At 29.1% G+C, this 24,737-nt stretch overlaps 2 protein-coding genes across 7 annotated transcripts; both read right to left on the bottom strand.

Annotated features, from left to right (window-relative positions):
• Positions 1-822: 822 nt before the first annotated feature.
• On the bottom strand, positions 823-9,376 carry LOC141538353 (luciferin 4-monooxygenase). 5 transcript variants are annotated; one of them, XM_074259758.1, is made up of 9 exons: positions 9,145-9,184; positions 8,634-8,697; positions 7,226-7,357; positions 6,944-7,154; positions 6,392-6,873; positions 3,858-4,035; positions 3,580-3,801; positions 1,789-2,018; positions 823-1,711 (listed from the first exon to the last, which is right to left on the bottom strand). In XM_074259758.1, the coding sequence occupies exons 2-9, from the start codon at positions 8,634-8,636 to the stop codon at positions 1,547-1,549; spliced, it is 1,623 nt and encodes a 540-aa protein (XP_074115859.1). In that variant the 5' UTR covers positions 8,637-8,697; positions 9,145-9,184; the 3' UTR covers positions 823-1,546. The 5 variants fall into 5 exon arrangements, with proteins under 5 accessions (XP_074115859.1, XP_074115855.1, XP_074115856.1 ...); XM_074259756.1 differs by lacking the exon at positions 9,145-9,184 and adding an exon at positions 9,254-9,299 and having other exon boundaries at positions 835-1,711; XM_074259754.1 differs by lacking the exons at positions 8,634-8,697; positions 9,145-9,184 and adding an exon at positions 8,526-8,601 and having other exon boundaries at positions 831-1,711.
• A 4,691-nt stretch (positions 9,377-14,067) lies between these two features.
• LOC141537943 (uncharacterized) lies at positions 14,068-24,699 on the bottom strand. 2 transcript variants are annotated; one of them, XR_012480985.1, is made up of 3 exons: positions 15,625-24,699; positions 15,294-15,501; positions 14,068-14,833 (listed from the first exon to the last, which is right to left on the bottom strand). XR_012480985.1 is itself a non-coding variant. In XM_074259150.1 (2 exons), exons 1-2 carry the CDS (start codon positions 15,980-15,982, stop codon positions 15,389-15,391), a joined length of 471 nt encoding a protein of 156 aa, XP_074115251.1. In that variant the 5' UTR covers positions 15,983-24,699; the 3' UTR covers positions 14,846-15,388. The 2 variants fall into 2 exon arrangements, 1 of the variants encoding a protein (XP_074115251.1); XM_074259150.1 differs by lacking the exon at positions 14,068-14,833 and having other exon boundaries at positions 14,846-15,501.
• Between the last annotated feature and the right edge of the window lie 38 nt (positions 24,700-24,737).

Here is a 24,737-nt window from a genome sequence, read left to right as displayed (position 1 = left end):
CTAAATAATTTTGAACTGAGACATACCCGAATTCCTCGGTCGGGTTATCTCGAAAAACACAATTACAAATTTTAATCAATACTGGCCGATTCGAGGACCCAAACGCGTGGCTTTCGCGACAGGTATTTTACTACGAATATTTAATACGAATATTTTACTAACGACGGGATCGACTCGACAATTAATAATAATCTTTAATAAGAAGTTATTTGAGCCAGGAAACAACGCGACTTGCAGATAATAATTCAACTCAACTTGTGAGTACTCACTAAAAAAGGGACTCAAACCAAGGCGCTAGATCTACACTCCTTACACCATGCGGGCTCCCGTGTGTCTCCCAATTTTATTTTTACGAAAAATTATGAGGTCTCGTGTCCGATCACGAGGGCCTCTCCAGCCGTTTACCTAAAATTTACTAGTCCCTCTACTTGCGACCGATATTATAAGGTACCACTCATGCGAGTAAAGGCTATGATCTATTACCAATAATCAATATTATGCTTAGGCATTTTCTTTATTACCTGTCCCGATACCCATCGTTGGATCCTGGTCTTAAATGCTGAAACAAGCTTATAATACGATTAAATAGATTATGGCAAAGATTTACGGCGATAAATATATAAACAATGAAATAATAAAACTATAAATAGTTCAATACAATTTTCTGAAACAAAAATCAAATTAATACTTAAGAACTAATAACATAATATATAAATCTTCAAATATAAACAATAGTAAATAAATACAATGAATAAATTAGTACAAAATAATAAAAATTTTAGAGACACACCGAGTGTGGATCTTTTATCAATACTAGGCGCAGGGAGGGACACACACGGGAATAAAATTCGTGTGACAACCTACTTGCGCTTCTCTGATCCAATTCTATTTTTGCTTTGTCATACAATATTATCAAGTAATACGTAAATATAAGAAAAAAGCGGAAATACATTCTTGATTGTAAACTTATTATCAGTTTTAATAGAAAAATGCTTATTTTGCTTAAAATTAATGAAATAAAAATAAGATCATTATTTGAATGATTGCAATGCCTAAAAATATTTTTTTCATGTTAGCTAAATACACAATTTTAATAACAAAATTAGTTTTATCATTAGATTCATCTATTTGTAGTGCTTATCCGCTTTGGGCTAAGGGGTAGGGCAAAGCGAGTTTTTAAACAGTTTTTATTTTTTATTAAAAAAAAATTCTTAGGCCCAAACTAAGACAATATTCCTATCTAATATTGAAGTTCGATCACTACTATGTCAGATAGAATGATATTCGTTAGTAAGTCGAAGAAAAACTAAAACTTCTAGGCCTACTTCGTTAGCTTACCCGCTTTAGGCCACCCTTCCCTATATGTCATTAGAAAAAAGGATATCAAATAAAAATATGACCATTCTATGATGAATTCTTTATACTAAATAGCTTAAAATAGTAGAAATTTATATTGGATTTTCATTGACAAATTATTTTCTTTATTAATTTAAATAACAATGAATCTAAATTATCTTTAATAAATCAGTTGAACATTCTTTTGACGCTATTCATCTTTTTGCAAAGATTTTGCGATCTGTTTCAATTCATTTTTACTGATTTTACCAGAAGCAGTATGTGGTATAGAGTCCACAAACTTGATGCCTGCTCTGAGTTTCATTTGATCTGGTAAATTTTTTTCTACTAGGATATTAATTTCTTCCTTAGTTACCTAGATTAATGAGAAAAAAGATTTTATTTAATGTGAAATGAATACTTTGTTGAAGATTTGAATTGTGTATTTCTCACATCACATCCTGGTGCTTTCACAACGAATGCAAATGGTTGCTCGTCATCTTCTAAATGAGGTACTCCTACAACTGCAACTTCACCTACTCCTGGGAGTGTTTGAATTAATTTTTCAATCATTGCTGGTGGTACATGATGCCCTCTCCATTTAATCAACTCATTCAATCGTTCAATTATAAAAAGTGCACCGTCCTCGTCATAGTATGCAAGATCTCCCGTGTGTAACCACCCTGTGAGCAAAAATATATATATTTAAGTCAAATGAAAATCAGTCAAACTAAACCTATGTTATGCACAGTACAAAATATTCAGAAATTTTGTCGGGTTGGTTATTCTTCCCAAAAAAAAAAAAAAAAATGATTTATATGAAATTTAATGTTAAAAATGACCTAACAGAATTCCAGGAAAAAAAAATTTACAAAAAAGAAATTAAAAATAATTAATGAAAAGTAGTTATATCATATTATCTTAGACTGATTAAAATCCAGATCAATATCATGAAGTTTGATTTTTAGAAGCAACACTTCGTATTTGATTTTTTAAAGAACACAATACCATATCATTTTTTGAAAACATTTTTCCCCGGGTTGGTATTTAGTATTTTTTTATTTCATCACGAAGTTATTGTGAATTTTATAAAGATGTTGTCATTATAAAATTTCTGTGTTATTATTGGATTACGAACATCGTTCAAGTAGATTGAAGGGTAAAAAATCCTTTGTGAAATTTAACGAAATATTCTTTATTGTACACTAGACTGTGCCAAAATTCAACTTCCGTGAAGAACCTTTTAAAATTGGAATTTTGAGTTCCGCTTTTAGCAGGAGCTGTGTTTAGGCATTTCCCAAGATATTTTGGGGTGAGATAATTTATTTGATTTTTATAGAATTTGACGCTAGCAACCATCGAAATTAGGAGCAGTCTTGCGCAAGCCAGCGATTGTAAAAAATTATTATAAGGGTAGTTATTTTAATTAAATTTTCCGTCAAACTTAGATCATTTGTTAACCTCCCACTAAAAAAATTAAAAATTTTCAAAAATCGGCAGGTTGATAGTTTTACCCCGTTATTCGAAAATTGAGTTTTTATCGGATCTCAACGTTTCAAATCGCACGCGCGCGCGCGCGTGTGTGTGTGTGTATAAACCTCTTATGACTTTTGAACGGTTCTATAGTGGTTGGTGCCAATCGAAAGGGCTTGACTGAACTTAGATTTTAAACACGATTTGGACCGATTCGGATCGGTAGATTTTCAGAAATCTCAAAAAAACTACGAAAAAAAATTTTTTCAAATGTGGTTTTTTTTTAATAACTTTTAAACGGCTTGGCCGATCAATTCCAAAAACTAATCAGCTCTTAACATCGAAAAACCACGTCGATCGCCATCAAGCCGGTCAAAATCAGTTGATTCGTTCGTGAGTTATCGTTGACGAAAGAAAATCAAAAAAAGTATTTTTTTCGGAATTACCCCGAAATTCCTATTCCGATTAAATTAAATTAAAAAATTCTCTAGAGGGCTTAAAAAACTGCATCAAAAGGCGCCAACCGCGTAGAAATCGATTCATTCATTCAAAAGTTAGTGCGGGTTAAAGATTCAAAAAATAGTGTTTCATCAAATTTCTATTAGACTTTTGAGCTCTTTGACCTCAAAAGCTTTTCTTTTGAGCTCTCCGAGCTCAAAAACACACACAAATTCTCACACACAAAAACGTCATAAGTGCAATTTCAAGCGTAGGTATGGAATTGGCGGGAAGTTGTAGGGATGGCCTTTTACTTTTTTTTTCAGGAATTACCTTCAGCATCAATCGCTTGTTTTGTTTTTTCTGGGTTGTTAATGTACTGAGTCATCATTATCGGTGACTTGATACAAGCTTCACCTTTTTCATTGGGACCTAAAATTTTCCTCGTCTGTGGATCTATTATCTTAATTTGTAGATTACTGACGACAGTTCCAACAGAATTTTTTTTGCAATCTTTTTCTTGCCTAGTTCCTATTCCACATAGTTCAGTTGTACCTAAAAAAGCAATTTATAAATAAACTGAAAGCTTATTTGGACGAACTTGTATTTACCATACGCTTGTAATACTAAAGAATTTTGGAATGCTTTTTGAAGTTCTGCTTGTGATTCTTCTTTCAATGGTGCTCCACCAACAAGAAGTGATGTAACAGAAGTTACATTATATTTACCAATGACACCAGATTTAAGAAGTCTATTAGCCATGCTCGTACCCATTAATAACCAATTTACCTGGATAAAATGAAAGATCCGATTTAGAAAATAAGTTATAAAAAGGCCATTCTGCGGCCGAAATGGAAGTAGATTTCATAATGAATAAAAAAAAAAACTGCTAGGATCGTATGCAAAAAAAAAACAAATACGTTTACGTACACCAGGTATATTGTTTAAATGCTTAAATAAATAGTGTACATCAAAAGTAATCAATAGACACTACAATTTTAATCCGCGTATATGTCATTGTAACTAAAATAATAATTTTCAAATTATTAATAAAATAATTATCTATTCTAAAACGAATGCAAAAGTAAATTTTCTTTAGATAGACAGTAAGAAGAGATAATTTTTGGCCTAGACCGATGGATAGATATGCAAATTAGAACTCTTTTATCAAGCTTTTAGATGCAATCTATAAAAATTTTACAGGTCATCGCACTCAATAGTTATTTTGCATCAAAACAGCAAAAGTAACAATTTTTTAATATTTTCAGGAATTCAAATTGCTGGCCTATACTATTTAATGAGAAAAAAAAACATACGTATGCAAATTGAAGCTCATTTCATACGCTATTAGATGCAATTCACAGAAATTTAAAATGATATTACGTTTAGTTGTTATTGCGCGAAAAAAAAAGTAAAAGTGATAATTTTTGAGATTTTTCAAAATTTTTGAATTGCTGTCATATTCTTAAACTATTTAATTTAAGAAAAAAACAAGCAATCAAATTGTAATTTATTTATCAAGCTTTCAGATGCAATTTATTGAAATGTGATAGGATATCGCGTTCCCCTTCATTTTTACGAAAAAATGTTTCGAACGCCGCCAACTCCGTTTTAATCAGTCAAGTGGTTTCAACGATTTAAGAAGTTTACACACACACACACACACACACACACACACACACACACACACACGCGCGCGCGCGTTCGAAGGACACCGTCGTAAAAATACTTTGTTCAAAAATTTGTTTTTTTTTTTTTTTATTCTTGTGGAAGAATTATTCAATAATTTAATATGGCCCAATTCGGTGATTTTCATTCCAGGCCATATCAGGACAGAAATTATATACAGACTTGGGTCATATTAGATTATGGATCCATCAAACTTTCTGACATGAACATATCAGGGAATATCAGAAACGTTTTTCTCAGATGAAGAATTTGATGAAGGGAGGTTGGGGCACAACGGCCCCCCTAAGCCGATTATTACTTTTTGTAGTTTTTTAATTTCTCATTAATTTACCTTGGCTCTACATTGAACAAATTTACCAAAATTTTTGAAAAGTTCTTAAAAAAAATTTTTTTTTCTGGGTCATAACGACCCCCACCAAAGAATGATAACAAAAAAATTTTGTTTTTCCACCGTTAAAAATATTTTGAAAAATGTAAAAGTATTTCCTTATTTTTATCAGTCTCTAGATTCCATCGAAAATTTCGTGACGAGCGTATTCTCATTATTAAAGAAATTTTTATAGTTTAATTTGGTATTATTAGAAAATCGAGACAAGAATTACTGCCTTTTTACAGTTTTATATATTTTTTAGTGATAGTCAATTTTTTATGTTAAGTTTTTGGAGGAGTTTTTCATAGTTTTTTGGTTCTTTGAATTTGTTCGGTCACATTTGTCCATTAAATTATTTGAAATTGATCCTATGATAACACTACTATTTTTAAAATTTATTTAAAAAGTACCCAAATTATGTACAGTGTGTATATAAATGTAAACAAATCATTAAGCCAAAGTTTTCTTATTCATAATTCGTAAATCTCGGCAGTCGCATAGTGACTGCAGGTTGTTAGTAATAATTAATAATTTAATAATTGTAAATAATTTACATTTAATGTTTTATTAAGAAATTTTGATTGTTTTAATTGCATTATAAATGAAAAAGAAATTTTTTTTGTCTGAATCTATTTGGGTGGTCTATCATGCCTTTAATATAATACATTAGCTTAAAAATATGTATGTATATCAAATCTATGATAATTTGGTATGTAAAAAAAAAAATTGTTTTGACCAAATTTTAAAGGGGGCTGTTATACCTCAGGTGTAATACATTAACTCAAAAATATATAAATATATCAAATTTATGATAATTTGGTATGAAAAAAAAAAAATTTCTTTTGGACTAAATTTTGAAGGAAGGTCGTTATACCACAGGGGCCCATCTTACCCCATCCTCTCCTATATCAATTATAGACAATATCCTCAATATGACGAAATTCAAGGTAAGAAATTCCTAAAGCAAGACAATCGATTACCATCAAGTAAAAGTTTTCTAAAGAGATTATTTCTCTTGAATCAAGGTACTCTCTACATTATTGTACTTCTACACATTCTAATGAGAAATCAATTTAGTTTAGTTACCTTATACTTTTCAATCATTTTACATGCTTCCTCTTCCACAAATGGCCCAGGAATAATTCGCAGCATACCGAGTGAAATTGATGAAAGTGAACAAAGTATTCCAGTAACCCAGCATAAAGTTGAATACCACATTGTAGTAACACAATTCCTGTTAATTACATCTTGAACTGATTGGATATTTCCGAATAATGACTTATGTGAGTGAACAGCACCTTTAGGTAATCCGGTTGTTCCCGAAGTATATAGAATAAGGGCAGGATGATTTACACTCGATAATTTAGCACAACGAAACTTTTGTATTTCAGCAGGTTTTTGTTTCGCAATTATTGTGTCAAAAGATTCTGCACCTTCAGCCTTTCCAAAAACTACAATTTTCAGGTCTGGTTTGATTTCTCGAGCAACATCTCTCGTTATACTGAAGCACTCCTCATTTACGAACAGTATTTTTGGTTGCGTTAAATTGATAAAATGTTTCACAATAACTGAAAGAAAATTCTCGATTACGACTTATCGTCAATTTTTATCTAACATTTTATAAAATTGACTAGATACCTGGAGTTAACCCATGATCCCACCAAGGATTCATAACAGCGCCGATGTACATAGCAGCAAGCGCTGGATATATTTGATTTAGATGATTATGTGTACAAATAGCAATAACATCTCCTTCTTTGATATTTTGACTTTGTAGCCAGAGTGCACACCTTACACTCTTGTCTGCCATCGTTTCAAAAGTTTCTTGCGTTTCAGTGGTTGAATCAATCTAGAAAAAAATATTTTAAATGCTACAAACTTTAAATCTTTTTAAATTTGAAAATTGGTTGTCGTACTTACCTGGCCAATAGACTTATGATTTTTTTTCATTTTTTCTAATAAGTCTTCACCGAAATTGTTTCTTCCTTTCACTAAGTATGGAGATTCATTAGCTACTATGATTCCATTTTTTATGGTAAACTTTTTTTTTTGCTATAAATGACAGAATCTTTGTATTAGTAGATGTATTTAAACTTTTAAACGTTTTAATTTATTTGTTAACATTTTAAAGTAAATCAGCACAAAATTATTTTGAAAAAAAGTATTGACTTTTCTGTAGTTATTGCCATAAATTAACAATATAAAAAATATTTCTTAATAATGTATCCATTACATGAAAACATCATTTTACTTCTGTAAATTATCTTCTTAAAACTTTAATTATGTATTCTTATTTCTCTAATTGAGGTCAAGTTATCATTCAATCTACAGTAAAGGCATCTCTAGAAAGGGAAAATATGATTCGCACAAACTGAGAGTAAAATTTATTTCCCGGAAATAAAAAATTTATTGCATACTTTAAGGTATTAGACCTGCTACAATATTGTCAAACAGTTATGGATCATATGCGCAGTAAGAGTAGGTTCAAAAATTTTGATTCGTTACAATACTTCTCAACTCTTTTTTGATAATTGAAATCGATTCAAAAAATAAAAGTTTGAATTGCATGCAATATTTCTGAATTCTACCGCAAGAAGTAAAAATAGATTTAAATCATAGAATTTTTAATTCCATATGGAATTAATATTTTTAAACTTTTCATCAGGAATTGAAAAAAAAAAACTGAAAAATTACAAATTTTTTTTAATTGGTATTTTTGACCAGGGTTAGTACTGTTTTTAGGAAGTAAAAGAACTAATGGAATGTTATTTGTTCTATGATAATTAATTCTAGTGTACACATTTCACGACAATAGTAGTTTTTTTTTTATCGCTTTTACACCAAGAATTACAAGAATTTTTATAATTCAGGTGATGCTAACTTACAAAATTAGTATACTGAAGATACACTGAAAATATACACTCTTCATGAATTAGCAATAAATTGCCAAGCTTTTAATAGATTTTAATGGTATATGCTTAAAAATGCACAGTAATGTGAACAGTACAAATGGCTGAACCGACTAAACGGAACTTTGAATATCATGCATGTATTTAAATTTTGTTGTCTTTTTAGAAATGCTCATACAGAAACTAGATTACAGGAATTAGCTTCGTAACAATTAATCTAAAAATAAAGTTCCTATGGTAAGAACCAGTGAAAAAATATAATATTACATGATTATGCCACAATTGCTGATAAAATAATAAAAATAGAATACCACAAACAGAGTAATGCAAGTAGCATGTGAAATGAAAGGATATTTCATCGAACGCGTTTGAAATTATGGGTGTTTTATTGTAAGCATTTTTGTCTATGAATATTTTACCATTGGATCAAATGCTGAATTAACGCTTTGCGCAAATCCAATTGACTCTGTTCTGATATAGGAACTGAAGAAACCAAAATTTTTCTCACAGTAACTTTCTTGTTGAAAAAAAATTTTCTAGATTTGGGAAAAACAATTATGGATGAAAATTCTCAAGTTGTTTATCTAAAATTGTTTTTTTTCTAAATCTAGAAAACTTTTTTCTAACAAGAAAGTTACTGTGAGAAAAATTTTGATTTCTTTAGCTAAGAAATGAAATTCTTGAAAATTTCCAACAAATTAATTTCTTGTCACAAGAATGCCCATATTTTTCAAAAGAAATTTTTTCTCTGTGTACTACACGTTTCCGAAGATCAGATGTCGGTATGATTTGTAGTCGTGGTATCACTTGACATGAAATTAAATTAGTGGGATCATTTGATTGCACTATCTTTTAAAATTTTAATTTCATTTAATTAATCATTCAATCTATTATTTTTTAGATTGATACTTAAAAATTTTAATAAAATACCAAAAAAGAAAGTAAATTTTTCTCTGTCTAACACACACATACACATAGATACATAATTAATTTAATTCTTAGTTTCTGATTGTGAAAATAAGCATATTATGATTTTTACACTGTTATCTTGGTTTCCGATCATCGAAACTGATGCCATGATGTGTTATAGTAGATAAAATTATTTGCAAGTATCCAATGCACTCGAATAGTCTGCACTACAAACTGTTTACTTCTGAGTGCATGTATCTGCTCAACTATCTTATATAGTCTCGACAAATTGGCCTACAAATGATTCAGTTTTTATAAAAATTACTATCATAAAGTCAATTTTTCAATATTAGTAATCTTGGAATCGTGAGTCACGCGAGGTATTTTTCCTGAATAGCAATTAACAATGATGCAGTTTCAACTACGAATTATGTTCAAATTCCATATTACGTACTCAGTAATAACAAACTTACGCTGTATTCCGGTTCTATTGAAATATATTGTATGCATGCCAACAGGTAGAGAGACGCTGAGTTAACAAAGTACTACTAACAAATAATATGATGTAGCTATAAGTTAATTATTAACAAAGTTACAATTTACTCTCAAATCAAGTTTTAAGAAATAAAGTTTCTATAGATATCATATTTTTCTTAAATTTTATGGACTATATGAGTGATTCTAATTCTACAAGAACTAATTAAATAATAAGACGATGAATTTGAAGTTTATCATTATCTTTTGGCTATGAAAACTAATGATTTCTATAAATTGGAAAGTCGTAGTTTCACCCCGATTTTCGAAAATGTAGCTCTTATCAGATCTTCACGTCTTGAGGTTTTATGAAGCAGTTTTCACTATTGTTACGAAGATGTCATCGCGTGCGTGAGTGTGTAAATCTCTCATAATTGAAGCTAGTTTAGCGATCGTTCTTATCATTTAATCTTTTCTCAACCAAAAAAAAAAGACGTCGATTTCTAAAAACTACATGAAAATCAGTTAATTTGTTCGGGAGATATCATAATTCAAAAATTCCCACGAAGTGAATTTCTAATAATTACATAGAAAGAAAAATTTCTTGACTGAAGAACAAAATTCTTGGCTCAAGAAAATTTTCGGGTGCCTGAAGGAAGATCGAAGTTGTGTTGGCCGAAGAAAAAATTTTTCTTGAAATTCTATTCTTGGTGGAAGTAATTTTTTCTTAATTCAACTCATCATAAATACTTGATACAATAAATTTTCATATTCGATCACGATTTTTAGATACTTTAAGGAAGTAGCGCCACCTACTTCAGCTGAGAAAAAAATTTTCCCACCTTGAGAAAATTTTTCTCTTGAATATTTGATAACCATTTTACATTATTTTAGCGTGCAATTATACATATTGAATGAAAAAAAATGATTCAATTTTATTTGATCTTCCTATTTGACATGTTAATCAATAAAAATATCAATGAAAATTTACTTCTATCGAAATATTTAATTTTTGGAGCAAGAGAAATTTTTTCAAGCTAAGAAAATTTACTTCTATCAAGAACTAAATTTTTTGGAGCAAGAACTAAATTTTCTCAAAACAAGAAAATTTTCTTGACTTAAATAAATTTTCTTGGATCAAGATACGTATTTCTTGAAGCAAGGGAATTAATTTGTTGGAATAAGTGAAATTTCTTGGGTCCAAAAAAAAATTTGTTTTTGCTTAACCCTTCAGCACTATCGCTATGAGATTTTCTCTCACACTCATCAATAATTCAAATTTTCTTTTAAATTTCAAATGGAATGACTATGTGATTTTTTTTCTATCTGTCAAAAAATTAATATTATTTCAGATTGTGATATTATTATTTTAATAGTTATAAGCCATAAAAAAATAAAATACATTTTATTAACTCTGTGAGATTTTTTCTCATCGCGAAAGTAAAGTAGGGAGTCAGAATTTAAGAAGTCGGGCCTGATCGGTACAGTTCGGAGGTTTCCGTAAAGAGTGTGTTTGTATTAGGGATGTGTATGTGGAGTGTAACAAGCGAGTGATGCGGAGTTAGCCTCAACCTAGTCGTTTTTAGTTTACCTTTAATATATTAATAAATATAAATTGATATATAAAATAAATAAATGAAAAATTAAAAAAAAAAAATATATATATATATATAAGTTCAGTGCATATTAATTTATTCTAAATAATATTAATTATTGCAGTGCTCGAAAAAGGTAGGTTATTATCATTGATCTAAAAAAAAAAATAGCTCATAAAAATTGAGATGTTACTGTACTTAGAAAATATTCTATATTATAAGTTTGTCAAATTAATAATAATTTTTTTCTTTAATTTATGATAAGGTGGAGAGACCAGTAAGAACTTGTAGAAAAAAAGCTACCCCGCCAGAATGGTTAATGGACGAGCAAAAAGATGACGGATGCAATGATGATGGATCGGACACAGATGCATCTGAACCTCATGACGTTAGATCAGAGTCCGAATATGAATTTGACGATGATAATGAAAATCTAGACAGCGATACTAGTGATATGAACAATAATAATAGTGATAACAATAATAATAGTGATAATAACAATAATAATGGTCCGGAATTGAATACTGAGTATATCTTAGGAAGAGACAAACGCACTAAGTGGACCTCCAATGTTCCTTCTCAAAACAAGAAGATTGCTAAACACAACATCGTCTTGAGAATTCCTGGTGTAAAAAAATGTGCAAAGAATGCAACTACTGTTGTCGACTGTTGGAAGCTATTTTTTCTGATGATATGGTGAGAAAAATCGTGCAATACACGAATGTGGAACTTGACAAGTTGAGGGTATCATATAACGATCCTTTGAAAGTTCTTCCAACTGATATGGAAGAAATGTACGCTTTTTTTGGATTACATTACCATCTCGGATTATATAATGCTTCACATGTAAACTTAAAAGAATTTTGGGCCACAGACGGCTCTGCACCAGATTTGTTTCGGGCAACTATGAGTCTAAGAAGATTTTATCTTCTTTCCACCGCTCTAAGATTCGACGACATCACCACTCGGGACGATCGTAAGAAGACAGATAATTTAGCTCCCATTAGAGATTTTTCTGATCAATTTATCGAACAATGCAACAAAAACTATACGGTTGGTGCGTATACAACCGTAGACGAAATGTTGGAATCATTCAGAGACCGTTGTAAGTTCCGGCAGTATATTGCCAACAAGCCAGCAAAATATGGAATAAAAATTTACGCATTGACTGACTCCAAGACATTCTACACCCTTAATTTAGAAATTTATTGTGGTGCACAGCCTGCTGGACCTTTCCAAAAATCGAATGCTGTTATTGATGTGATGAATCGACTTTGTGCACCAATTTTAGATACTGGTCGCAATGTAACTTGTGACAATTATTTTACCTCGGTTCCATTAGCTGAAGATTTTGTGAAAAATCGTCGCACTACTCTCGTCGGGACAATAAGAAGAAATAAGAAAGAATTGCCTTCAGAATTTGTTGAGGGTAAAAATCGTAACATTTGCAGTAGTAAGTTTTTATTTAATGATTACTGCACGATTGTTTCATATGTCCCCAAGAAAAAAAAGAACGTTCTTTTATTGTCAACTCTTCATTCTTCAGATAAAATTGATACTAGTTCTGGATTCAAGTTAAAACCGGAAATATTAACATGTTATAATCAAACGAAAGCGGGTGTTGACGTAGTCGATCAATTAAAAGCTAAATATTCTGTTGCCCGAGAAACGCATCGTTGGCCTATGGTCATTTTTTATTCGTTTATGAATATTGCTGGCATAAACTCACAACTCATTTGGAGTGCGAATACTGAGAATAAAACGACTCGCCGATTTTATTTACGTGAATTGGGTAGTCAGTTGATAAGACCACACCTAATTACTCGTAGTAAAATACCTGGCTTATCCGTTGAACTTAGAAATTCTATCAAAAAAGTTGGAGTAATTCCATCTGAACCCATTGAAAAAAAGCAGACTACGGGAATTTGTGGCTGGTGTCCACGGAGGTCAAATAAGTATACAAAAAAGTTGTTCAGTTTGTTCAACTTCTATCTGTCCGGAACACTCTACTTTACTTTGTCCTGATTGTAAAAACTATATTACTGTGACTGAACAGTGATTGACTATTAAATTATACTAGTCTGTTATACCAATGAACCATATATAATTTTTAAAAAATGTATTGATGGTTGATGATTTGAAAATTTTATGGAAAAATATTCTTTAATTATTTTAATGTTAGGATGATAGTATGAATCAAAGATTGATCTCCATAATACTAGTCTTGTTATTCAAAATTATAATTTTCTTAATTTAAAAGTGAACTAACACTGTAATACTATTCAAATGTGTTAATAAGTCTAAGTATTAGTAATTTTAAGATTTTCTGTCCAGTTCATTTAATTAATTTTAAGTTTAAATATTAATTCGTATAGTTTATGAAAATGCAATTTAACGCAAATAAAATAAAACCAAATATTATTTTTAAATAAGTCAATTTTTTTTTTTTGAAAGAATTTTATCTTGTTTGAAATTTTAAAAATTGAAAGGGCTACAAAAGCATATGTGCGCATGCGTGCACATGCGCAAAAGGCGTGAGAGTTTTTCTCATCGCGGGAGTAATGATAGTGAATCGTTTAGCGGTAGTGCTGAAGGGTTAAGAAAAAAATTTGGAAGAAAAATATTTCCTCGGCTCAAGTGAACTTTTTTTTCTGTGTATTAAATTTCGAGGTTGAAAATGCATAAAAGTTATATTTTTCAGCTCGAATATAGTGGGAAATTTCAGGGATAGATCAAACCTTTAAGCACACAGTCATTAAGGACGTTCCCAAGGAAAACACTTTTCTTGGAATATCGTTCAAATTTTGAATCCAGATACTTATAAGTGTCCTGTATACATAGAAATTTTTTAAAACCCTTCTTGCGGTGCTAAATTTTGAATAATCGAATGTTTAAAATCACATATTTAACATGTGATCCCTATCCTAACCCTCATTGTAGCGCACTTTTTTTTTTAAATAACTACAGTAATTTTCTTAGAATTTTTATAAAAAACTGAAAATTGTTAATTGAACATATGATAATCATATTTCTCAAAAAATAACAAAAAGGAGCGGTATTCATTTAGTTATAAAAAATGTTGAAAGTGAGTTACTTTTCACTTTTTTTTCATTACTCGATCAAAGAGAGATGGTGGCTTGGCAACGCTGCGTTGGGCGGGAAGTTTGAAATACCGTAAAGGCGCAGCAGTTGTAAATAAATGCGAGTTGCTCACAAATAGGTTAACTGTAGGATGTTGTAAAAAAAATGTAATTTCGTAAATCTCTGGAATATTTATTATGAATTATTTTTCAACATTAATACTCCATATGTTAACATTATTAATAATTATAGATTCAAAAATATAATTAACAATATAATTTGTATAAAAACTCTTGTTTCATTTACTAACATAAAATGAAAGATTTTAGAAATATATTATTTTTTAGACAAGTATATTATTTTTTAAACCAATTATAGTGCTATAACCATTTAAACTATCGTAGCTACGCCCGTTACCGCGTTTAGACCAACCCATATCAAATGAAACAATAATATTTATTATTTCACCCAGTGCATTATTAAATAAATTTTTATCATCCTTTGAGGAAAGGGAAAGGACATCTAACTGAGGAAAAATATCTTGGACAATCTCCACTGGTCTGAAATATGTAATTAATAAAAATATTAATTAATACCAATAGATTTTTTTATAAAATATACAATTATACAACGCATATTTGTGCTTGTCAACTTATTGATCAAAATACTGTAAATAATTACAACAAAATAAAATATCTGCATTATTTTGTGTAAAGATAAATGGTATTGCATATTATACATTTTCTGATAGCATAATAATTATAAATCACCAGTTTATGTATAATATTCTAATATAATATAATATACTAATCCTATAATATTCATAAAATCAAAGTAATAACTAATTTCGCTTAATATTTAATTACAAATAATTCATTCGCAGAAAATATAAATTTACAATTTTATAATAAATTATATTACGATTTAATAAACATCTGTGTTGAGAAAATGATTTATAATTATTATGGTGATCAGCGTTAGTCCATTGAACGGTTTGAATAAATTAGAGTGGATGCTTACAATGTGTCACACAAATTTTTCACATTTTTTATCACCAATTCTTTTTCCTCTGAAGCAGCTCGCTTGCAACTTTCCTTAGTTTCTAATTCAATTGCTTAACCAATTATAGCTTCGTAATTTTTATAAATATTGTCTGTTATTCGAGGTAAATTAGCACAAGCAAGAATTTTATTTAAGCCAGTATTTCCAACACCAGCATGGATAGCCCCTGAAACATTAAAATAGTAAATATCATCATAAATTTCGTATAAAAAAATTATAATAGCTATTAATTATATTTATTCAAGTTAGTTACTTTTACATATAAATACAGAATTCCAAATTTACTTACCTAGAATTATGGACGTATTGATATCAGAAGCACCATTGCTGGACTCTCCGGTATGAATATCATTATATCTGTCACAAGTATCACATTTTATTTTAAATTTTACGTAAAGTCCTTCTCTGTTATAACCATACATTTTTTCCATGTCCAAAAGATTTTTGCACCTGGTGCATTTGAGGTCTTTAGCTAATTTTTTTAATTCAATGATACTATTCCCATCTGGAATTTTAAATTGAGTTGTTGCATGCAATGTATCTAAAATTTTTGGGTTTTTAACCTCTGACATAGCTGTTAAAACTTTAGCTACTCTATCACCAATTTTTTTTTTCACAAATCTTCCATTCCTCAAGCGTGAAGTCATTATTAATAAATTGTTTTTTATTAATTTCTCTTCAAAATAAAAGTAACCTTAAAATATTTAAACTCTATTACACTCGGCTCAAATATAAATAAAAATATACAGAAAGAGAATACAATGTTGCCAGATCGGAAAAACGACGCAATGGGTATATTTTTGGACTTCTGCGCACGTTCGCGCCACTGAAAATGTACAGTGGATCGCAACTTTTTGTTGTTGCATTTATAGTATGGTTTATATGGGGAGACTGTTTTTAAAGTTGAGCACAACTGCTACTTGGGAACGTCCTTAAACTTCTTTCATAGTTTTACTTACAGAATTATAATTTTACATGAAGAAAATAAAATTTAGTAATTATGGTTGCGTATACAAGTTTATATAACTATATAGTTTGATTAAGAATGGTAATTCAGAAACTTTGCAATTTATTAAAATTTGAATAATTTATTAACATAAAAATTGTTTATAATTACAATTTATTACAAGCGTGTTAGGTTATTTGATAAGAGATAATTTTTAACGAGTTATATAAAATCATATTAATTGTACTTCATTAATTAGTAATATAATTGCAAAAGAGCTTTAATTGAATTAATTTTAGCACATCAAGTAATTCATAATAATAATCAACCAATTTTTTTTTTTTTGACAAAACAATATTTACAATTGGTGATTATTGTTATTGTAAATGATAATGATATTCATCACAAAAATGATTAAAACTCTGTATGACATAAATACAAATTTACGCTTTAAGTAACAATTATATAGAAATATATCTTTATGTATTTTTATTTATATCACTTATCATCAACATTAATAAATTAAAGCCGTAACTCTCAGTAATAATAACCACGTTGCCATAGCAATTAACTGGAATCTAAACTTTTGTATAAATGTTATTAATATATTTTTTTCTTAGTTATTAACGATCATCTCAATTTTATTAAATAGCCATAATAACAAATTTGAACGTATTTTTTGCAGTCAATATTATATTTCAATTTGCAAATTGCAGCTTTTTTAAATATCTGGATTTTTTTCCTGCTTATAATCGTAACAGTCAGAATTGAAAATTGCATAATATAATTATTTTTAGTTCTTTTGTAACAGCGTTTAAGCGTCGCATGATTCTATTCACTTTTTTCATAATTATTAATTGTTGATTGTTAATAATTATCACAGAAAATTTATAAAATAATGACTGGGGTGATTACTTTTATAATACCCGGAAAAAAAGTTTATGACTTTTTAGATTAAATTGAGGTTGATATTTTAGATCTGAATAGCTCATATGGACTTTGTCAAGATTTAACAAAATCAAAACATTATATCAGGTCTTATGACTTTCAGATGAGCTTTTGCCAATGTGTCTATGAATTTAAGAACTATGTGCGTATCAAGAAAATACTATATATTTGGTTGCAAGATGCGCAATATTTTAACTTATAAAGATAATATTAAAATTTTTTTCTGAACAATTACGTATTTTTTCTCTCAAAGTTAATCAATATTAGAATAATTAATAAGAAAAATTGTTGAAAAATGGCAATTTTTCGATACTTCACTGCCGAAAATAGGGTGGACCCCATTTCTTAACAATCACCTTTAATTTTTAGAAAAGTTGTCTGATATACATATAAATTATCGTGTGTAATCATAAAATGCAAGTTTAGTCATGAAGATTTAATACTCAATGCCTGGATTTCGAAAGTATCCGGGACAAAATTGGCATGCACAATCATAAGTAATTTGGAGACTCGATTGTGTCTCGCAACAAGTCACGTTCTACGCATGTTGTATGAATAGCACGTTGTCTGCATTTTCTGAGATCAAATTACGTATAGATGGATCTGTTTGTATCTAACTAGTCGATTCTCGCCTACTTCGCTGAGCATACAATAAAGTTTAATTGTGAGATTTAGATGTTAAACATGAATTGAATAATAGTTTTTTGCCCTCCCGCCAAAAAGTGATAACTTTCTTGAACACTGCGCTAAACGAAGTCACCACGTTCCGGCTACGTCGAGCAGAAAAATAGTTTATACACCTTGACCAGTAAACAATAAAGTTTCAGATCATATGTTTGTCAACTTTGGCTTCGCCTTAAGATGTATCATAAGCACTACCTATTTTAAACCGGGCTACCCAATCTTGGTCCAAGATTGGGTTTCCCGTTGAATGGTCTAAGCTAGGTTGCCCAATTCTGGCTTAAGTCTGGGTTGTCATTGAACGGCTAAGGCTAGGCGTTCTAGTTTTTGCGCACACTCGGGTAATCATTGGATTGGCCAAGATTGAATACCCAGTTTTGATTCAAGTATGACCGAATGCAGGTGCACCGAAGCTGGGTCCCCAATGCAGACCCAAACATGGTCTCGTCTTTCATATCTGGCAGTTCTTGTATGGGATACCGGTATCTATCACAGCAATGATTATCATGGCAACGGTTACTTAGCATAGGTGACTGTGAAAGTAGGTTGGTTGGTAATTTGTTAAAGTGGTGGTTGTGATTGATGGTACATAGATTGAAGCTTCAAAATAATATTTCTTTGATAAAAAATGAGAGGACAGGTGAGAGAGAGTAGGGAGAAACTACATGAGCAAAAGACGGGGGGGGGGCAGTGTCTATGATGGTCGATGAAGAATCCATTTTAGATAGGACTTGCGTAAAATCCGTTTTAAATGAGCATCTACGTCGCCAAGGGAGTAACTACGCAAAATTTCAAGTTGAGCGGGTGTATACTTTTAGAGATCTCTTGATAAGTTAGTCCGTCAGTTACTTAGTGGTATTTTGCTTATAAATTCACAGACAAGACAAGCAATATCATTTGTTAATGTTAAATAAATTTAGACTAATTATTAAATTCAAAACAAAATCGTCGAGTGTGTTTGATCGATCATCAAAAGCACAAATTCCTGTACTTTTGATCATGTATCCAAAATCACAGTCATGTATGAACACGAAAGGATGCAAGTTCTTGTTCATGAAGATCCATTATTATTCATGATCAATGATCCTTGATCATTTTGTATAGGTTCGCATAATTAATTGCTTGATTATTCTTGACAGTATCTTTTCTGATACACGTAATTTCATGATTTCGTACATGATGCTAAATTCGTAAATGATGCCAAATATAAAGTCATGCATCTATTCTCAGATTTGTTGTGTGATTGATCATTCCTGATTAAACGTGAATTAGGTGATTAGATTATGCGTGCTTACGTACAATATCTCTTGTAATCTGACTACGATATTTCTGTAATGGCTAGACATATTTGACCCACTTGTTTTTTTTTATTCTTTTTTTTTCTAGAACTGATATAATCATATCTATTGAGATCTAAAATTTATGTATTTTTTTACAACATTATTATATCCAAGCATATTATTTTATCGTAATAAATTATATTAAATTTCTTAATAAGACATTTTAACCAATATTCAACCAATTCGATGAAAACTTTTTTCCGGATGATAATAATTATTATAACGATTAAATGCTACATTTATTATCGATAAACAATTTTCTAAATTTTACAGACGCACGGTAAAATTTTAGGCTCAAAGTTGTTCTTCAATTTAAAGTCTGTACTACCTAATAAAAAAAAATGGTTTTATTTTATATTTCGTGTAGATAGTATTGAAAAAGTCAAATAGTAGTACAGAGATCGATAATTGGCTTTATACTTTTGGCTTGATTGAATTGCAAGTTGAACCTGTTTAATTTTTATTTTACAAATACAATAACAAGACCAAATATATATATATATATATATATATATATATATATATATATATATATATCAATAGAGGTCATAAATTAATTATTTTTTCGTTTAAAGTTTAGTCAAAATCCAATTTGACAGTTCAATGATTCTATAACAATTAAATCGTAAAAAGTTCTGCCCACGACATTTGAACATAACGACAATTCAACATCAAGAGAAATCGACCGTTATATAATGAACCCTTTTATCATGAATATTGTGTGTGTTTATTCAAATAGGCTAACACATAAGATTGTTATCGTGCTGTGCTCTTTTTTTCTGAATTTTGTGTATGTGTTTAAAAATTACTTGTTCTGCGATTGAAATGTCGTGAAGTTAAAATGTTTTCAATTGAACTTTACGAAGTTGAATTGTCTGCGGTGATACTGTCGTGGTTGAACTGTCCGTGGTTAAATAGTGGCGACACTATTGAAATCAAACAAAATTTGGATTTATTGAGATCAAATTTGATTTACGCTAGGCTACTCATCATCGTAAATCAAAGTCATTAGAAAAAAAAAATTTTTTGTATTGAGTTTGATCAGTAATTCTCTAAAATTATGAAGTCAAATTTAGATAGTTGTAATAAAAGTATCCTTAGGATCTTTGAAAATAGCGATTATTTTTTTATCGCTTTTATATTTTATTGCTGTGATAAATTTTTTTATTAAAGTCAAGATTTTTTCAGTTATCCATACATATTTTATCTGACGCTAAACAACAATTCTCTATTTCTAAATTATTGGTAGTAATTTACGATGCATGCAAAGTTGGAGGGTATTAATTTCAAATTCAGATCTAATTTGGATTAATCAAAAAAATTTCAAACCCATCTTAATCCTTTTGAATCATAATGAACTAATAACTACTAAAAATTTATTCTTTCGGTTGAAATTTTTAGATCCAGATATAGAAAGTGAAACATATTTTCAATTGAAATTCTACAGCATGAACTTGAGAATTATACTAGAGTGATAAATGATGAGAAAATGGATGTACAATATAAGAGTTACAAGTTACAATGAAAATAGAATATTACCCTTATTATCCTAATAATTGATACAACACAATAATCTTAGTTATAAAAGTTTAAGTCTTAAGAATATTGAAAATTGAATAGTGTCAAAGCATACATTTTTCCGTCGATTTGTTGAAACATGCATATTAATTTATTTTATTTTATTCATGCACATAATGCGAGAATGAATTCGGATGGCTTTTTTCGATATGATGAAAATGTCATAATTAAACTTTCAAATATTTTTTGAAAATGGCTTTGATTTATTTGATATTTTTAAAATTAAATATTAAGACATAACATTAAAAAAAATTACATATAGATACACTGAAAAACATCACTTAATTCGAGCAATATATTTTCTTCGAATTTTCACTCATCTTCAACGATGTTATTTTATGATAATTTAAAAAAAATTTTTTTTCAACAATTAACACTTAAATCAAGACAATATAACTCTCGATAATGGAAAGTTCTTCAGCCTATGTTACTCTAATGAAATATTATACTGTTTTTAAACAACATAAACACATAATTCATCTTAAAATTTTTTTCTCGAGATTTAAAATATCCGCGGTACTATATCATTTTAAGAATACTGTTTAAATTAAAAATTTCCAATTTTCTGCTGCGTTTTATCTCATGAATGAAGTCTCAAATATTTTTAAGAATATATTAAAGTGAAAAAAAATTTTTTTTTTGTTTTGGCATTTTGAGTGAAGAAGTTAGTTTTTGAATCGAAGATATGGCGTTCTTAGAAAAAAACGAAATTTTTGTTAGTTTGCAAGAATTCGTTCTTGAATTAAGAATTTAATTGTATCGATCGAAAATAGTATTCTCTTCAATCAAGTGATCATAGTTATCGACCGAAGATAATAGTCTCTTGAGTCAAGATGACAAGATTCAAGGCCATGAATTGTTGAATCAAGACAACCGATGGTGTTCAAAATGGAATTTTTCAGAAGAATATTTATTTTGATTTAAGATAGTTTTTCAGTGCCAGTAAAGATAATAATAAAACTAAAGAAATTTTACATGCTGAGAAATCAATGATAATGATTGTCATCGAAGTGATTTTTGTGAATTGTTTAAGCGAGAGTTAACGAAGTGAACTTCCAGCCTTCAGTTCGGTCTGATAATAACCATCATCATAAAAATTTGAAGGCGTGTAAAATAGATATTTATTAGAGTAGAGATTTTTGAGTGTAATTGTATTTATTGTAATATTTAAGATTTAAGACTAGAGTATCTTGTTATTTTATAGTTATTATTCTGAATAAAAGAGCAAAAATATTAAATATAAGATCTTTGATTGTTTTCAGTGAACTCTATTAAAAACACAGCGCTTTAATAAGAGCAACTTTAATTGCTTGAATTATTAATATTTATTGCTTCTAATATACTGATATTGACTATATAAATTTAGGTAGGATAAATTTCATATTAGATAATTTTCGATGCTTACGACGTAGAAGCTAAAAAAAATGACTCATATATGACACTATTGATTAGAATTTTTAAATACTCTATAAAAATAATAAAAACAAAATTTAGTTTCTAGGCAGAACATAAATTTTAATGTATCACAATTATATAATATTATCATTTTAAGCTTGTACAACATGGATTTTATTTATTTTTGCTATAAATTTTACAAATTTATTAAAAAATAAATAAATGAGCATGTGCTAAATTGTTACGATATTTAAAACTTGCATTCAATCGTGATTAAAACTTTTTAAACTTTTCTATCAGTTTTTTTAAAATTACACAAAATATAATAACTCTTACTAGCTATATTCAACTTTTATACTTTGTATAATAAAATATTAAATATTGTATAAATCAATTTTTGTGCGGTAAAAATGATTTCAAGTGTATATGTAAATAAGGGACGTTTATGTAGTTTAGGTATATGAGATCAACTTCTAAAATCTCAAACGTAGAGATTTTATTTAACATATAAGTTTCATTGAAGGGAATTCGAGCCCAGAGACAAATTTTCGGCGTTTCTTCAAGTTCAAAGTAAAAAAATAAAAAAAAAAAAAATTTTTATTACCTAATTTCTCTTTACCAAATGTTCAGTGAATTTTTATAGACTATACAACAAAAATTTTAAAAGATTCAAGCTATTTAAACAAGGCATGTGATTTATTTTATTGGAAACAAAAAACAATTTTTGGTAATTATGCAGAAGTGAGGCAATTTTAGATCCACCTATTTCAGAAAAAATTGAAATAAAATAAAAAATCAAAAAATTGATCTTTTTGAATCGTTTTTTTTTTGGAAAAAAAAATCAAAATATTTCATTTTCATACTTTTTATCGTTTTTATTATAAATCCGCCGTAAAAAAAAACAATTTGAAAAAAAAAAAACAATATTCAAAAACATCAATTTTTCGATTTTTTACACTCAAATATAGGTGGAGTCCCACCTCTGCATAATAACCATAATTTTCAAAAGTAGGAAGTTGTAGATTTCGGTTCAATTTTGAAAATGCGAGTTTTAATCACATCTCCACGTTTTGAGGTCCTAAGAAGCCATCGCGATTATTTCCGCCTGGACGTCCGACCGCGTGTGAGCGTGTGTGTATGTATGTATGTATGTATGTATGTATGTAAGAATGTAAATTCACGGAAAAAAGTAAACTGTAATGTTCACTCGGATTCCGGTTAGTTTTTATAGTTTCAAACAGTAAAGCGGACATCGGGGTGGCAAAAATGTAAATATTATAGAACTTAATGTAGAAAGTATAAAAGCCACAATTTATAATTTAATATCCAAAATAAGTAATTAGTAGTTATCACTATAGTAAATAACGAGTCTTTTATCTTTAAAAATTACAGTTTCAAACTGTAAAAATTGCCATTTCAATATATAGTCCATATTATGAAGAGAAGGAGAACTTAGATGAAAGAGAAGGGGGTCTCACTCTGGGAGAATTTAATATTTCAATCAGTAAAAATTATACTTTTAAAATATACATTTTACCAGTCTAAGCAAGTCAATAATTACAGTTTGATTTTTAGCGTTGCGTTTAAAATTTACCATTTTACTTTGTAAATATTGACGTTGCTTGTATTAGAAATTTACTAACTTTATTCTATACTTTTTACATATCATAACATCATTTTTTAGGTACGAAATGATAAATATTAAAGTCTGAATTCTTAATTATTATACTTTAACATTTTAGACATTTACATGGCGAATATTACTGTTTGAAATAGTATTTTCTTCCATGTAAAGAGTAAATTGTAAGGTTTAAATTGTAAATATTACAATGTGAATAGTAGAATCATGATTTTACTGTTTGAAGTGGTAATTTTTAGCAGTTGATCATTACTTATTATAAATCGACTGTTATTTATTACAGCTTACTTTTTTCCGTGTAAAATTTTGTCGTACGATATCTTGAGACAGAATCAACCGATCAAGATGAACGACACGGTGTTTGAAAGTGTTTATTGAAACTTCTATTCGAGCTGATTAGACTTTGAAGGCAATCGGTCAAGCCGTTTCAAAGATATCCAAAAAATAAAAACCAAAAAAAAATTTTTTTTAAGTTTTTTCGAAATAATTATTGAATTCTTGAGCTCGGAGAGCGTCATTCCAAAATTTTCTTTCATGGTTTAAGAAAAAAACTTTTTGAAAAATCTTGTAGGGAGGATAAATAAAAGATAATGTAAAAAAGATTTTTACTAAATTTCAAGTAAATTGACTCATTAGAACTTGATGTTATATCAATAACCGTGTCGAATAAAATATTTCCGGAAAAGTGTGCTTAAATATTTTATGTCTTTTTTTGTTTAGTGTGTTATAGACTCGAAAAATGTCAATAAATATTTGGTAAAAAAAAGATGGCAAAAATATTTTTGATATTTTTCCTATGGACGTGGAGGAACACCCAAAATTTATTTTCTTTAGACGAGAATACTTCCTTGAAACTCACTATTTGGATAGTAACA

Source organism: Cotesia typhae, unplaced genomic scaffold (assembly GCF_013202065.1).
Source record: "Cotesia typhae breed Kobodo isofemale line unplaced genomic scaffold, CoteBio_Ctyphae contig_20, whole genome shotgun sequence".
In the NCBI taxonomy this organism is placed as follows: Eukaryota; Metazoa; Arthropoda; class Insecta; order Hymenoptera; family Braconidae; genus Cotesia; species Cotesia typhae.
Note: the sequence above shows the minus strand (reverse complement) of the source record. Positions and strands in the feature narration are given on the sequence as shown.